Raw genomic sequence first — 16,548 nt, 5'->3', positions numbered from 1 at the left:
ATTACCATCAACTCTTGATTAGCTGTTCGCTTTACAAAACGATCAATAACATCGGTCTGGCTGGCTTTTTAAAATTCCGTAGGCTTACACAATCCTTGTCCTCATCAGTGCGTTCAGAAAATGAGTTATTATGCTTTTTAGCAGTGATGGGGTGGGGGTGGGGGGGTCTCCTGTACTGACAGCTGAGGTCCTGCAACTTTGCAATATTGTCTCACCATCACTTTTCGTCTTAACGCAGGACTACCTCCCGTGTCAGGCATTCCAGACGATTATAGAACCTCTCAGTTTGGGCTGTAATGGAACTCAAAAAATGTCAGAGAAGAATCATTGAGCGATGAATCTGTGTGTTGACTCATACTGACGTATTCAGATATATTATCAGAAGGGAAGAAATAGCAGCCATTTTAAAAGTGAGGGCAAACGCCACCACCCTGGGGAGACAAACCCACAGCCAGAACCCAGTGCTATCTTTAATTTAACTCAGAATTGGAAACTTTGAATTATGTCATTTTTGACCTCATACCTGAATACAAGCTTCAAAAAAAAGTATGTATGCCTTTGTCAGGACAGAGATGCTGAGATGGATCTGTGCAGGTGCAGGTTTGGAAGTTTCATGAACACAGTGGCAAAGGTACAGAATCATCAAGGTCAAGCTCAAGGTCAAAATGTGAACATTGTGAATTAGGCAAGGCAAAGAATAAAACAAGGAAACCAGAAACACTGTCAATAAACCACAGAGATAATCAACATTAAACATTAAGGCGTGGTAATAAGTGCTAACAACAACACAGTATGCATGTAAGCCGTGGTGTTTGGTGGGAAAAGGAGTTCGGAGTAGGCAATGATATGACAGCCTTCATGTTTGATTTGTTTTTTCTGAGCAAAATTCCTGTTGATGATTGTGATGAATGATGTAAAACATTGAACTTTACAATCATTGTTCTAGATGATCAATTTTATCTATTTGCTGATTGTTCTGAATCAAATACGTGTACAGTATAACGTACAGTATAACTTGTTTATTAGAGTAAATAAGTGCTACTTTGTTTACCATAAGTCTGGATTGAGGGTTGTGACCATTAAATGCATTTAAACTAAAAGTCATAACTCTTGACCTCAAACAAAAAACGGCCCCTCAACTTGGAATACATACTTGGGAACTCAGGACAGTCTTGGAGGCTTTTCATCACAGCATGAACAAAGCAGCAACTCTTACCTTTAAATGAATTCTACTGGATATACCAAGTAGTCAGTTTAGATCAATCAACATAAAGATATATTCACACAGGGTTGTGTTTTCAGTTTTGTTGTTGTGTATGTAGTTTTGCATTGGTGTGTAAATGACACATTTGATTGTTATGTGTTCTTTTAGTTTTGCTTTTAGGTTTTTTTTTTATTTGCTTTAGTGTTTTTAGTTATGATGTTGTATTTTTTTATTTGCTTTAGTATTTGTTGTTGTGTTTTGTGTTTCCTTGATTTACTCCTTTAAATTTTGTCTGTTATAGTGTTTGCCTATTCACGTGTTCTATGCTTACGGGCCACTGAGCATTGTTCTGGTCTACATATCTGCACGTAGCCTCCAAAGCTTTAAGACCCAAACACAATTAAATTCATCCACACGGTGACGGTTTTGCCGTGAACGCTGTGGATAATGCTCGTTACACACTGCTCGTTCCGGCGCTGAGAGAAACGCGCCGCCGTTCTAACCGACCCAACGGAAGCAGCTGCTGACTGCTGCGTTTGAACAGATGGTAATTCAGCCTAATGGCGCATCTGTATAAAAACGATGGGCTCTGTGTATACAGACAGTCGTAAAAACAAAGTAAGGATCACATAAATTGCAATCATCAACATCGAAGTCCTGTCAGAGTTACTGAATGGGCCTGGGACAAGGATAAAAGAGACATGTGCTTAAGTGGGCCAGGGATTTGCCAAAGTGTGTGTTTGTGTGTGTGTTGGCGAGAGAGAGATTCAACCAACCTGAGACAGCCATAAGGAAAGACATTAAATCAGGCTAAAGAAAAAAATCTGACATTTTAAGGCTCATATAAGCAACTAAACGAAAACATGTTCCTAATTTGATATCCCAAAAGCACGATTTAGTGAATGGCAGCAAAAAGCAAACATTCCTACTACGATGAGAACATGTGCGGTGGCAAAGCGACAAATGTGCTTCTGTCGTATGGAGGAAGCAATAACATCCACCGCAGCATATTGAGCTGACCATATCTTACAGTGGCGCCAAGAGCCTGACGGATTCATGTCCATCATTTCCCACAGTATCAATTAAGGGCCCTTGAAGGCTGCGTGATTTGTGCCTCTGTTATTAAACCCCACTAATTCGTCCTACTTACATATTCCGTATAAATCTCCATGAGTGGTGTTTGATTCATGGTGTTCACGGGGAGCTCGCCAGCACATTTTTCTCCTTGTAATTAACAGTAAATTGTTTTTACTGCCGAGCGATGAATTCGCCCGCAAATGGGCAAGTGGACGAGGTGAGCGTCGAACTCCGGCAGGAGGGTTGAGGGAGTCATTAAGTCATCATATAAGGTGAGATGTAGATGGTTAATAAGGACAGGAAAAAGGGGAAGAAATCCTGCAAAAGAACCCTCACTGCTTTAGGCTGGGTGGAATGTCGGTGCGGCACAATCTCCGTGGAACAAAAAAAAGAGGAGGGGAAAAAAAAAGTGGCAACACTCAAAATGTACGTTCTTCCGATGAAAACGGCTTGATGACATACTTTCCTAACCTGTCTGAATGTCTGAACCAATTTCTCCCAACTTTCTCAAGTACAGAAATAGTAAAGATAACCTGAGAGTAAATCTCAAATAGCTTTCATTCATATTCCTCAGGGATGAAAAGCCTTCCAGTTTCGACGGAGAGCAACACTTCCTGTTGGCGGAGTGAGAATTAAAGGTGCCACTAGTGTGTCCCTCAGCTGCTATGTACTAGCCTTTAAACAGAGTGATGATGGACGTGTTCAATTACAGGCACTTCATTAATATTCAGATGGAAATTAACACGTATTAACACAGACGAAATGAACACAGATCACACACATCAACTAAATTAAAAATAAAAAACAACAAAAAAAATCACTTATCCCAATTTCTACTCATAATTTGTTTTTGAGTGTATAGAATGAAAACACATATATCTAACGGCACAATGCCTCAAGAGACACAGGAAATGCATCAGTCCTTACTTTGTCTACATAAATGTTACGTTATTATCAGAATTGTTAAATCTATTTGTATAGGGGGCTTATGAATCTTTTTTAACATCCTGGACTTACACTGGATAACCTGTATTGACATGAAGTTATACAGAACAGTACAAAAAACACAGGCAGCTGTCCTCTCTGTGTCTGTGTATATGCATGTTCTACTCTAACCCCCTAATGTCACTGCTCCAAGAAGGTCCTAAGTACCTGGCGTTGAACACCGCAACTGAACAGGCTCTGATCCTGTTTAAGACTTCACCACAGCTCCTATCCTGCCATCACATGCTGATCCCTTGAGGCCATTTGTTTTGATGGTAGACACCTCAGAGACAGGGGCCATCCTTAGTTCCTGTAAAGCTGCTTTGTGACAATTAAATTCAATTGAATTGAATCCTTTCATTGTTGCCTTCATCACAAGGACTCCGGCTGAGCGAATTTCCAACACTGGGAACCAGGAGCTGTTGGGTGTTAAGCTTGCCCTGGGGAAGTGGCGGCACTTGCTTCACTGTATTCACCGACCACAAGAAACTAGGGTGCCAAAGTTCAATCAATCACCTTAGCCTTCTCCTTCTTTCCCCGTTCCAGTTTACCCTGTCCCGTTGCCCGGGCTCCAGAAATACCAGGATGGACACACTGTCCCATATTGACACAGACAATCATCGAGAGGGCAGTGAGGATCTCATCCTTCCCTCCTTCCTGCGTCTCGCACACTCCTAGCAGCAGTAGTCTCCCACTCCCTTGATTCATGTTTGTTGTCTTTGCCAGATTTACAAATGTTAGAGCCTGAGTTTCTTCCTATTGGTGTGCATCAATCTACCATAAAGTGCACAGCATGTTCCCTACACAGCTCATTTGCATGTAGTGACGGCCATGAAATTCCATAAAAGGTCAGATAGCTGGGAGCATGAAACGAGTAATGAGGGTAAAGGCTAAAAGGCAGAGTGAAAGTTATTTTTGACTCATTTCCATGCCAAATATATATATATATATATATATATATATATATATATATATATATATATATATATATATATATATATATATATAATTTTTATAACAAGTGACTTATTTTTTCTGTATGCTGAGACATTTGTTTACGGATCATGCTTCACATCCAGACGATTCGTCCTCTGTTTATGTTCTTAATTTATGGGTTGGTGCTGGCTTTCTTTCTTTTTTATATAAATATTCTATAACTAATGGAAATAATAGCAAACAACTTGTTTTAACATAAATAAATAATAATAATAATAAAAAAAGCATTTTTAAATTCGAAAGTAAATTCCATATATTAAAGTGCAGTAATCTGTGCAAATTATATGACTGGAAGTCAGAGCGTGTTTTTTCCCCCTGAATTTACAGAATTTTCTGGTAAATGCTTGTATGAAGGATCCACAAATAAATATGTCTGCATCCAACGTCATACATGAGACCCAGTGTTTGTAAATCTAAAAACAGACATGAAATAAAATGCTGTACTGCATTTACAGAACTGTACAGTATACACAATGACTTCATTTTCTTAACAAGCTGGCATGTTAGAACTGATGGCTAATCAGTTAGTGTTTATTAACCTGATGGTTGAGTGCGTCCTGAAGCTGGAAGACTGCTCACACACCCCTGTGTGTTACACACAGTCACAGTGAAGCTGTACTCCTTATAGCTCTTCAGGCCTGTCACAGTGCAGGTCCGCTCGTCTGCTGAGGCGTTGTACAACAGCTGGGGATCCCCCACACAAACACACACAAACACACATACACAGAGAGAGAGAGAGAGAGAGAGAGAGAGAGAGAGAGAGAGAGTTTGATTATACATTAACATGGCTACCTAGTGCATGTCCTATACCATGTGTTTTAGGTTGAACCTGATGTATATGTAATGTATTGTAATGCACATCTGCATGGCCCTCAAATGAAAAAAAGGGAAAGCTCTTAAACACACACACACACACACAATATCCGTCATACCTAGATGACCTGACGTGTTTGTTAAAAGGGAAAAAAATGAGAGGACATATATCTCCAGGATACAGCTGAAAAATATTATCAGCTTAATTAAAATCTAAGATAGCTAAAATCCAATTAAAAGGAATGTTGTTAAAAAAAACTAGGCTCATCAAATCCCTTTGAAACTACAGACACTAGAGAGAAGAGGTGATCCTGATAGGCTGTCAGCAGTGAATAGTCCACAGTGTTGAGCCCTTATTTAACCTTTATTTCACACACACACACACACACACACACACAGTTTCCACATCAGTGAAGGAAGAAATCTTTCTGGACCGATGGGACCACTGCATGCATACAGGTCCAGACAGAAGCAAAGAGCAAGAGGAACCGAGAGTACATGTGAAACACAAATGAAGGTTACTGGTTATAGAAAAAAAAAGAAAAAAGTAAAAGAAGTGTTCAGTGTGCAATTAGCTCCGCCCCCAGTTCCCTACTCTGTTACAGCCTCATTGTATCTTGTCTCTCTCCTGTGTCTTCATCACTCTCATCTGTTTGCAGTTGATTAGTGTGTGTATTCAATGCCTCATGTTTCTTTGTTAAGTGAGACGTAACGTTCAGTGCCCACCAGACTTTACCTGAGCTGCTTGTTTCTGTGTTCCTGATCTTTGTTTCTGGGTTTTGATCTAGTTCTAGTTTCCTGGTGTGTGTACTTTAGATATTTCCAGACAGACATTGCTGTTCGCTTGACCTCTGCTTCTTTCCTGTTCATGATTTTGACTCCAGTTTTGGAATTGTTTGACAGCAATGCTAATAAAACTTCACAAATTTGATATTTATTAATATTACTGATCATTTTTGAAGATATGGTGTAGTCCATTTATATTTATAAATCCTCAGCTCACAGCCATTTTTTGTTATTTTACATTTTTTAGACAAATATGCATAGCTTATGATTAAAAAATAAATCTTCCCAGACTTGAATTTTCTTCATTAAAATTCCATTTAAAATATTCTGAGATTTGATCTGAATTGAATCATGAAGTAAGTATTGTGAAATGAATATAATTTCAGTTCTTTTAAATCAAGGGACTAAATCCAAAGCATCTGAATGCTACACTCCTATTAATGCTACACTCCTGTGATGGGCACCAGAGCTCCAGGACTGGAGCTGGTCACACTTGCCATACATTATTTCATACATTTATTTATTCAGTACCTGTGTCAGTACAGGAGGGGTGTACGGGTTTGAGGTCTGCTCTTGGTAAAGGCTGACTTGATATGCGGTCACTATCCCCCTGATGTCCTGTTCCCGTGGCGTCTCCCAGCTCACTCGAAGTGAAGACGGGGACACCGGAGACACCTGGGGAGGGCTCATGTACTCCGGAACTGTGGGGGAGAGGACACACAATTCCACCATGTTAGCATGGCTGCTATTCCTCTAGGCAGTGTTTCATGATTCTTAAGCTGAAAGCAACACTGCAAAAGAAGAGGTGTATCCACACACCCCAGCTCTGTAGCTCTGCATTTCCATAAACATGATTGAAGATTGAATGAAGATTGAACACAATTGGTGAAAAGGAAAAACTCCAGAGAGCCTTGGTGAGTGAATAACGCAGCTTGGATATGAAAATAGAATTGTGTATTTCCCTCAAAATCTTAATCTTCTTAATCAAAGCTCCAAGGTAACAGACATTTACTGCTGTGCTACGATTCCAAGCCTAATTAAAATATCTTGCCCAGTGAGCATTTAGTAAAGGTAAACACGGTTACTGAAAATCAACCCTCAAAATTAATCTAGGATTGAATAAGCTGAAAATATCTACATATATATACGCATGGACTCCACTAGATCCCTGAAGGTGTGTTTTGGTATCTGGCACCAAGATGTTAGCAGAAGATCCTTGAAGTCTGTAAGTTGCGAGGTAGGGCCTCCATGGATCAGACTTGGTTGTCCAGCACATCCCACAGATGCTCAATTGGATTGAGATCTGAGCAATTTGGAGGCCAAGTCAACATCTCAAACTCGTTGTTGTGCTCATCAAACCATTCCTGAACCATTTCTGCATTGTGGCATGGCACATTATCCTGCTGAAAGAGGCCAAAGCCATCAGGGAATACTGTTTCCATGAAAGGCTGTACATGGTCTACAACAATGCTTAGGTAGGTGGTATGTGTCAAAGTAAGATCCACATGGATGGCAGGACCCAAGGTTTCCCAGCAGAACATTGCCCAAAGTATGACACTGCCTCTGCCTGCTTGCCTTCTTCCCATAGTGCATCCTGGTGCTATGTGTTCCCCAAATAAGGGAAGCACATGCACATGGCCATCAATATGATTTAAAAGAAAATGTGATTGATCAGACCAGAAACATTCTTCTTCTATTGCTCTGTGGTCCAGCTCTGATGCTAATGTGCACATTGTTGGCGCTTTTGGCGGTGCACAGGGGTCAGCATGGGCACCCTGACTGATCTGCTTCTATGCAGCCCCATCTGCAACAAACTGTAATGCACTGTGTATTCTGACACCTTTCAATCAGAACCAGCATTAACTTCTTCAGCAATTTGAGCAACAGTAGCTCGTCTGTTGGATTAGATCACATGGGCCAGCCTTTGCTCCCCACATGCATCAATGAGCCTTGGCTGCCCATGACCCTGTCTCCGGTTCACCACTGTTCCTTCCTTGGACCACTTTTGATAGATACTGACCACTGCAGACCGGGAACACTCCACAAGAGCTGCAGTTTTGGAAATGCTTTGATCCAGTCGTCTAGCCATCATAATTTGGTGCTTCATCAAACTTGCTTAAATCCTTACACTTGGCCATTTTTCCTGTATCTAACACATCAAGTTTGAGGACAAAATGTTCACTTGCTGCCTAATATATCCCACCCACTAACAGGTGGGTGGAATATAATTACAATTCTTGTACATTTGTGAAAGAAAATTATATCCTTTTATTCGTATATTTATTAGGTACATGAAAGGCCATGAAATAAGAACTAGATTTTTGCTTTTTTTTGTTGTTGTTGTTGTGTATATGTGTGTCTAACCTCCCTCTGCAGTACGAGCAGTGCTCCACTCTGATGTGGTGCTGCCGGCCATGTTAACAGCAAGCACTCTGAAGCGATATGCAGTGAAGGGCTCCAGATCAGACACCACCACGCTGCTCTCGGGCGGAGTCAGAGTGTTCTCACCGGCTGAATCCGAAGGCTGCAGCGGGTCCAGCCAACCAGTGCTGAGGAAAATCCTGTGTTCTGTACTGGGACTGGTCATGTTTCCCAGTGAATCATTGAGCACTTGCATGAATAGCTCGTACCTGATAATTATACCTGGAAAGAAGACAAAATATAAAAACGAGTGATGGATGTTTGTCCTTTCCTTATTGACCTTCTATAGCAATGAGTGAAATCGCCAGATTTCTGTCTCTTTAAAGCAAAAGGCTTCCAGGTGCAGAACAGAAACACTGCATATAATTATAATTTTCTACAATTTCCCAAATATGCCTTAGCCGCAGAATATTGAGGAGATCTTGTGATGTAAAGCCAGCCACTGACAACATGCAATTACATCTGCAGAGAGATGAAAGCAAAAAAAAAGAGAGAGAGAGAAATCAGACACAATTAAAAAGAGAGTAGAATTGTTAGGAGAATTCTCCGAGGGTACTTTATAATGACCCATGTTAATGAGTTAATTTGTGATAAAGCATGATAACTGGCATTAAAAGTCACTGATATACAGGAAGCTATTTTGCAGCACTTTTGCTAGCGTGAGGCACAATGCGTAATTGTATGCGGCAATCAAGCGCCTTAAAGTGTGACGTGCAGCCCTGCCGGTTTATACGGCGGAATGAAGCACGGGGCTGAGCCTTAATCAAGCCTCTCGGTTGTAGATTAAAGTTCGCCAGGAATTAATTTTCAGCCGGCCAGAGATCAAATAGCATTTCTGTAATGGTGTTTCTCATTATTGTAATGATGGGGCTGAAGACTGCTAAAAGAGTGTGAGGAAGATGCAGTGGAGGATTCCTAGAGCTGTAGTGTGTTCAGTAACACTGAGAAGGCATCACTACACTTCAGTAAAGATACAATAAAGATTAAAAGAGCTGAAAATGTAGTGGTGGTGATGATGTTGAAGTCATGTGACTGTAGCGTAGTTCATTTACAGCTTTATAATAACTGGTGTTTTACTTCTGCTGATTGTATTTAAGCTTCATTTAAAATTCATAAAAGGTCACTGAGTCCATATGTGAAGATTATCTTGAACAAAACACATGAAAATCATAACCTTTTGTTGATCAAAGAGCTTATTTTCTGTAGTAATCCAAAAGCCAATGAAAGCAGGCTGATGCTGACTAAAAACACTCTACAAAAACAAAAATAAGTTCTCCCTGCAATACTCTGTTCCAGTAGATTTGGTCTACGTGATGACATTTGTATCTAATAAGACATATAAGATATCTTATAAGAGTCAAAAACACCTAAACAAGCCTACTCTTGAGCATATGGATGGTATATAATCCTTTCTACCACACAACTCAGACCTGAACATTTCCATAATCCCCTGCTTTTACCATTTGGCATGGCGGGCGCATCCCAGTCTACTTGGAGCTGCGTTGGGGAAAGTGTTCTCACTCTTGGTGTTGGTTGCTGCTGCGGTGTAACCTGTGCTGTGACCACACTGACGTTGGCAGTGCGAGCACAACCACCACTGGTGCAAACCTGCAGACTGAAGCTGTAACGGCTGAACGGGCGCAGGGCATCCACTGTGACCTCAGAGCCGAGGCCCTGGTAATGAAGGTTCTCTTCTCCATTCTGTTCGTTCACAGAACGCAGGGTGTAGTGCTCCATGGGGCCTGAGGTGTTTAAAGGCTCTGTCCAGTTGAACAAAATGCTGGTGGGGCTAGCCCGACCCACAACGGTCAGCTGCAGCTCACTGAGATCAGGGACAGAGGACAGAGTGCGGAGATTGACACTGGAGCTACTGGTGTTGCCGTGCACATTGCTGGTGATCAGCTGGTAGGTGTAGAGTGTGTACGGAGACAGAGCAGTGTCTGTGAAGTACATTGATCCTGTACAGAAAAGAAATATGATGTGTGCTTTTGACTATGTATGCACTCAAAAACAACTGCATTAGTTAGCATTTGCATCTGGGATATATTTATAGCTTAACTTTCTCTGCCCCATCTTTACACACTTGTCTTAACTATCCATTAGAGTGACAAGCATTAAATGCATTAAATGCAGTTAATTAATAAAACTTAACACTAACTCTTAAGAAGAACAACTGTCGTTCCCCTAAAAAAGCAAAGAAAAGCACTTCCTTGTTGGGATTAACCAAATATTGATATTTCTGCCCTTGTGGAAACATTAGGTGTGTCCAAATCACATACTTATGCACCATTCTAAACCACTTTGTACTATAGATAGTGTGAGTTCACACCACACAAGATGAAGAAGTGCACTTCAAGTTCCCGGATGATGTACTTATTCAACCGGAAAAAAAACAAGCGTGAAATGTTGGAGACTTCATGCTTTCAGCACTGTAGCTTTACATAGTGGAAGAGGGGTGGGGCTACCAGGCGTTCACCCTGGATAATGAAAATTTCATGATTACCAAAGACACTCTGGTTGACGAGCTTACAAACGTTTTTTAAATTAGCTCATGTTGAGCAATTTATTTTTCAACATTTTAAAAATGCACAGTATTCTACTAAAACTAAAGTGTTGCATTACGTGCATTCGGTATCATTCACTACCGACTGTGAAACAGCCTATATGTCCCGAATAAAATACATTACAGCTCCATTACAGATGATACTACCCTTCTAAAATTCAAACACTAGACGGTAGTGTTCATAGTGCAAAGTGTAAGTGCACATTTGTATGTATATATGTGTGGGAGGGGGAATAGCTTATATTTACATTTACAGCATGACACCCTTATCCAGAGTGACTTACAGTACATTTTTATCTCATTTCATACAACTGAGCAATTGCGGGTTAAAGGCCTTGCTCAGGGGCTCAGTGGACCTGGGATTTGAACTCACAATCTTCCAATCTTTACAATCTTCCAACACATTAACCACTAAGCTGCCACCTCCTCTATGTGACATAACGTGATAACACTTGGTGACGTTACAAAACACACGTGACATAACCACTAAGGTACATCCACATCCCCTATGTAACATCCCCTATGTAACACATCTTAGTATGCTGGTGATCAATAAAATGCTGCTGATCATAAACAAAGCACATGACAAGGATGGCTGAGCGACACCAAAGTCTGTTTGTTCCAACTTTGGAGGTATGCATACAGTATGGCAGCCAAATGTCTCCACAAAGGAAAAACTGTCAGATACTCACTCGTTAGAGATCTAAATCTAAATCTACGCCCGGATTTCTGCTTTGTGACAACCTCTATTGTTAAAAGCACCAGACTAATATTGAGCTGAATTGACTGACCAAAAGGAAGCTGGTCGTGGCTGGTATGGATTGGCTCCAGGTTCCGGAGAAGCGTGTAGGTGAGGGAGTTGCTGTTGGGTGAATCTGGGGCATTCCAGCTCAGCTCGATAGTGCTGGCACTGAGCACGGAGCCTGTCGGAGGAGGCTGCTGTCTGGGAACTAAAAACAGAGGTTTAGAGTTGAGACAAACAACAATGATTGATGTTTTTTAGGGTGCAGGGAAAAAACAGTAAGGTTAAAGATCTTTCAGATGAATAAAAATGCAACAGCTAGACTGTGTATAAAATGGTGGTGGGAGATGTGTGTGGGGCGTGGAGCTTTCGGGGTCAAACAACTTAATAAAACAGATTTGTAGGGGCCAGAAGCCTGAGGCATTAAGGGGGCCATTTCCTCCCTCAAAACCATGGATACATTAACGAATATAAAACGAATGCTAGAATGTGCCACAGCAAATTTTATAAACGTATAACTTCTAAACAAGATGTGTAACGTGTAACAAAAGGAAGCAAATCATTGGTCAGTGTTTACAGAGCGAAAACTCAGTGCAGTTCCTGTAAAACGCAGCCAAGGACAAAAAGTTATACAATCTGAAGCCATATGGAGGAACATATGAAAATGCTTTTTGAGTTGTGACCTTTACTGCAGCCCAAGTGGTTGGCCGGATCCATGTGACTCGCTTCTTCTACACACAGTTCACATTTCTCGCCTGTCACGAACAGCTTGCACGGGCACTGGCCTGTCTCGGCGTGGCAGGAGCCGTTGAAACTCCCCGCTGGATCGCAGCCACACTGCTCACACCTAGACATGGAGTAGACACAAGAGAAGGAAGATCTCATGCACACATAATTACCTCAGCTACATACCGTGTTTTGCCGCGTTTGACATTAACTAAAAGTTACGTCCAGGTTTATCTGCGCAGTGGGGAAAAAAGTTGCGTCTTCACAGCCAGTCACTGATCCTGGCTTGGATGAGAGGAGAAGGTTACAAGACACACTAAAAAGAGGCATTTACAGATGCTCACTACACAGTTTGAAGGAAGGATGTTGGAGTGTGAAGCGGTGTAACCCCCAGAGGAGCTGCTGAAGGGTGACGTGAGGGCCAAGAGCCTGACACTCTCACATACAGCTGAGAAAAGCGCAAGATTCTTAATGAGCCGCAAATTTGTCCTGTCATCTGGTTGGGTTTGGGATTTGCTCGTCGTTTTCTGACACGCTTCGACCTTGGATCTTCACAAGGAGACACAACTTCTTGGTTGTTATTAAGTCATGCAGATAAAAGTGAGAAAATAAGTGCGCCGTAATAAAATCCTAATCTGAAATCCTACTTCCATATATTGGATATGAAATTTTGGACACTGATACATCTTGCGATTGGAAGTAACGTATCCCTGAAGTGCATCCACACAGGCTTGGCCCAGCTGTTGAAAACGGACTTGGCATGCAAAGTTTGCTTTGCATAAACTAAACATGATTGAACAAGTTCCAGCGGCGACTAGAATAAACAGGTAAATTGCATTCCTAGTTTGTAAGCAGAAACGGATCTTGACCGTGCAATAAACTGTTTCCCTCCAAGGTTAAATGATTAGCCCACACTGCATTCTGGGTAGCTGGGCTTATGTCATCTGTGTGATGGGAAATATTCCATAACCATATTGTGGCCTTTTAACCGCTCCCCATTAGACGAACCACACCGGACAGAGCGATATAATATCCACAAAATAAGATGCGCAACCTTATTGATTTTGAAGAAGACAGAGTAAATGAGTTTGTAATATTTCTAGAAAGAAATCTTTATTTGGAGGATTCTCCTGATGTCATTCAAGCTTCTCTGTAATCATTTTAAATAGTTCATTTTTCATTCCTGCTGTGAATAAGTGCAAGCCGGGGCGATCCGTCGTGACGCGTATGGATTAGCAATTTGCGATGTCTGTTAAGCTTTTTTTGTTGACGTACAAAAAACCCTCACGCATTTTCAGTGCTAGGATCTCACCACAATTACTATTTGGTCGGTCTGCAGCGCTTCCCAAACAGCCTGGATTTTATTTAGGAAAGGTAAATGATGTTAATGTGGAAGCTGCTAATGGTGGCTCCCACAGTCTTTTTTTCTGCTTTGCTCAGCATGGCTTGGGGTTAAATATCTCCTTTGAGCTTTCTTGAAGGTCATTCAAACAAGACTCCTGACCAAATGTACCCATGGGCGGTGGGGTCTCAGAAACCCGATAAAAAAACTAAAAAAAAACTTGCTGAATGTAAGAATAAAAAAAAGTTTCTGCGTTTGTGTCTTATCACAGCTCAGATCTGCAAGATGGAGAGTTTTTATTAGGTGTGTATATAATTGAGATGGCGATAACGCCTGATGTATTTACTGCTTAATTTACGTATCAGACAAATCCAGTTCCGACAGCATTAAAGCATATGATCATTTAGGCAGGTTACCGTAATGGCTGCTCTGACCTTTTATGAACACAGGCTGGACCTGCAGGCCATCAAACTGCTAAATAGCTGAAATAGCCACAGCAAAGTGGAAAGACACGGTTATATACATAAGACTCAGTCATCAGTGCTATTCAGAGAGGGGGGATTCCTATACAGTTCACATACAGCCAGGCTAAAGACATTTCAGGTTCCCATACATTAGCTGTATTAAATCAATTAAGCTACATTATTACAATAAAAGGTTAATTCAAAATTAGAGCTTAGAGAAAGATTAAGTTTCGGTGGGTCGAAATGCATGTTTACATACACTGTTAGTAAAAGCAGTTCAAGTGGTTAAGGCTCTGGGTTGTAGATCAGAAGGTCAGGGGAAGGTCAAGCCCCAGCAATGCCAAGCTGCCACTGTTGAGCCCCTGAGCAAGGCCCTTAACATGCTCTCTACTCCAGGGGTTCTGTATCATGGCTGACCCTGTGCTCTGACCCCAACTTCCAAAGCTGGGATGCAAAAAAAAGAGAATTTCATTGAGCTATAATGTAGATGTGACAAAAATAAAGGCATCTTCTTTAACTGAATCAATCACTTGGGGAAGCCTTCCACAATCTTCTCACAGCACTGTGTGTTCTCTCAGGACAAATGAGCAAAAAAATCCCAGCACTCAGCCCTGCTCACTTGGACACGCATTGCCTGTTCAATCCACAAAGTGTAAATGTGGAAAACTATAATTTTATTGTCTTTGGACTTTGGGCATATGCTTAAGATCACAGAGCAGCAATAAGACCCAATTTTCTGGCTGATGTCTTTGGAGTTTTGCTTCAGTATTTTAGACAATCTTTCTTCCTAATGATATTATCTACTGTATGATAATTCTTCACCATAAAATATCCGTTTTCTAACAAAACACCTGATCATGATGCTGCTGCCCCCATGCTTCACAGCTGGGATTTTTAAGATTGAAAGCCATACTCTTTTTTTTTTATTAAGCACCAATTGTTGTGCTCAAACATTTGATTTTTGTTTCATCTGACCAGAGAAGACGCCTCAAAAAAACTGGTGCAAAACTTGGAGTAGGGACTTCTTTCTTGAGCTTTAGACTTCGGTGATGGTGTATGCATTTATGTTTCCAGTTCTTTTGTTATTGCCCTGACATTCAGATAAACCTTTCCTATCAAAGTTTGTTCATCCCTAGGGGTTAATTTGTGGCTGCTTTCAAAATGATTCAGTGTGTGTGGTCACACGATTTTTATATTTGCATACAATTGTTTATACAAATGCTAGGGTCGCTTTAGGAAATGCTTGGATTGCTTGGATTTTCCCATCGTTGTTTCCAGGTAGTGCAAAAAGGCACTGGGCCTTAAATCCAGCCACAGGTACACTCACAGTTTACTCCTAATTATGACAACAAGCCAATCAGCCTAGATGCATGTTAACGCTTGACCCCAACTGTATGATTTTCATCTCGGGGTAGACTGTCAGAATGCACCACTAACCTGCCCATGATGGGGTTAAAACCGAAGTAAAGCTCCTGGCATCGGTCACACTTGCGGCCAGCGAGGGTGGAATCAGCACACGTGCATTGCCCTGTGTCTGCGTCACACACTTGTCCAACTGCTCCTACTGGGTGACAGTCGCAGGCCTCACACACACTCTGACGCTTGTCAGAACGAAAGAAACCTGAAAAAAGGGAAAAAAAATGAAATGAGATACATTCATGAGCCTTCATTCATAGTTTGCCACTCTGGGACCATATGGTTATCTTACATTATAGCAAGAGCAAATGGACTACTTTTAAGAGAAGAAGGAAAGAATGTGGAGACTCAAGGGCATCATTCAGACTGGAAGGACCAGCAGGTTTGAGATGTTTCAATCACAGTCTGCTCCCCAGCCCACGAGTGAAATACGAGTGAACGGAGCCGTGACACACACACACACACACTCACACACACAGGGCCGAGGGATAGGGAATGGGGGAGGGCCCCAAACAGAGTCATCAGCTCTTGTAGATGGATCTCCCCCGCTCTCCCTGCGCTTTCAATTTTCTCCTGCCAGCACCACTCTTGGTGCACATGCTTTATGTGCTGGGTGGACCGGAAGGCTTGGCGGAAAGCTGGGTACACCCCGCACTATTTCATCAGGTGCTGTGGGTGAAGCAGGAGCAACCGTACATCCTTGTCTGGTTACCGCATTCAGGTTCCATGAGGTGCTCTTTAAGGGCTGTAAGCTAAGGTCATTTATTTTTTATTAATTTATTTTTTATTATATAGTCTAATGATTAGCGCTAATAACCTTGACTCTACAAGTAGAATAGGATGTTTTTATGACAAAAGGAAGGGACAACAGAAACTATTCAATTGTATGCTATTAGGTGATGACATTTATTATATTCTTTTATATATTCATATCTTTTATATGTAAAATATATATTTGGGTTAGTATATAGAGACTAGTTGATTTTTTTCTAGTACATTCTAGTTGGGACATTA

The 16,548-nt window shown here is 41.3% G+C and overlaps 1 protein-coding gene across 1 annotated transcript in view; it reads right to left on the bottom strand.

Moving 5' to 3' along the window:
* ush2a (Usher syndrome 2A (autosomal recessive, mild)) overlaps positions 1 to 16,548 on the bottom strand; it is a 214,114-nt gene that overhangs the window by 150,991 nt on the left and 46,575 nt on the right. Inside the window, exons 14-20 of the mRNA XM_058398879.1 lie at positions 15,556 to 15,739; positions 12,270 to 12,433; positions 11,636 to 11,794; positions 9,742 to 10,239; positions 8,225 to 8,503; positions 6,392 to 6,561; positions 4,801 to 4,945 (exon numbers count right to left, since the gene is read on the bottom strand). Of these exons, the coding sequence (XP_058254862.1) occupies positions 4,801 to 4,945; positions 6,392 to 6,561; positions 8,225 to 8,503; positions 9,742 to 10,239; positions 11,636 to 11,794; positions 12,270 to 12,433; positions 15,556 to 15,739 (1,599 nt within the window). The remainder of the gene's footprint in view (positions 1 to 4,800; positions 4,946 to 6,391; positions 6,562 to 8,224; positions 8,504 to 9,741; positions 10,240 to 11,635; positions 11,795 to 12,269; positions 12,434 to 15,555; positions 15,740 to 16,548) is intronic.

The sequence above is a fragment of the Hemibagrus wyckioides genome, linkage group LG09, assembly GCF_019097595.1.
Source record: "Hemibagrus wyckioides isolate EC202008001 linkage group LG09, SWU_Hwy_1.0, whole genome shotgun sequence".
In the NCBI taxonomy this organism is placed as follows: Eukaryota; Metazoa; Chordata; class Actinopteri; order Siluriformes; family Bagridae; genus Hemibagrus; species Hemibagrus wyckioides.
The sequence above is the reverse complement of the archived record's forward strand: the minus strand, read 5'-3'. Positions and strand labels throughout refer to the sequence as shown.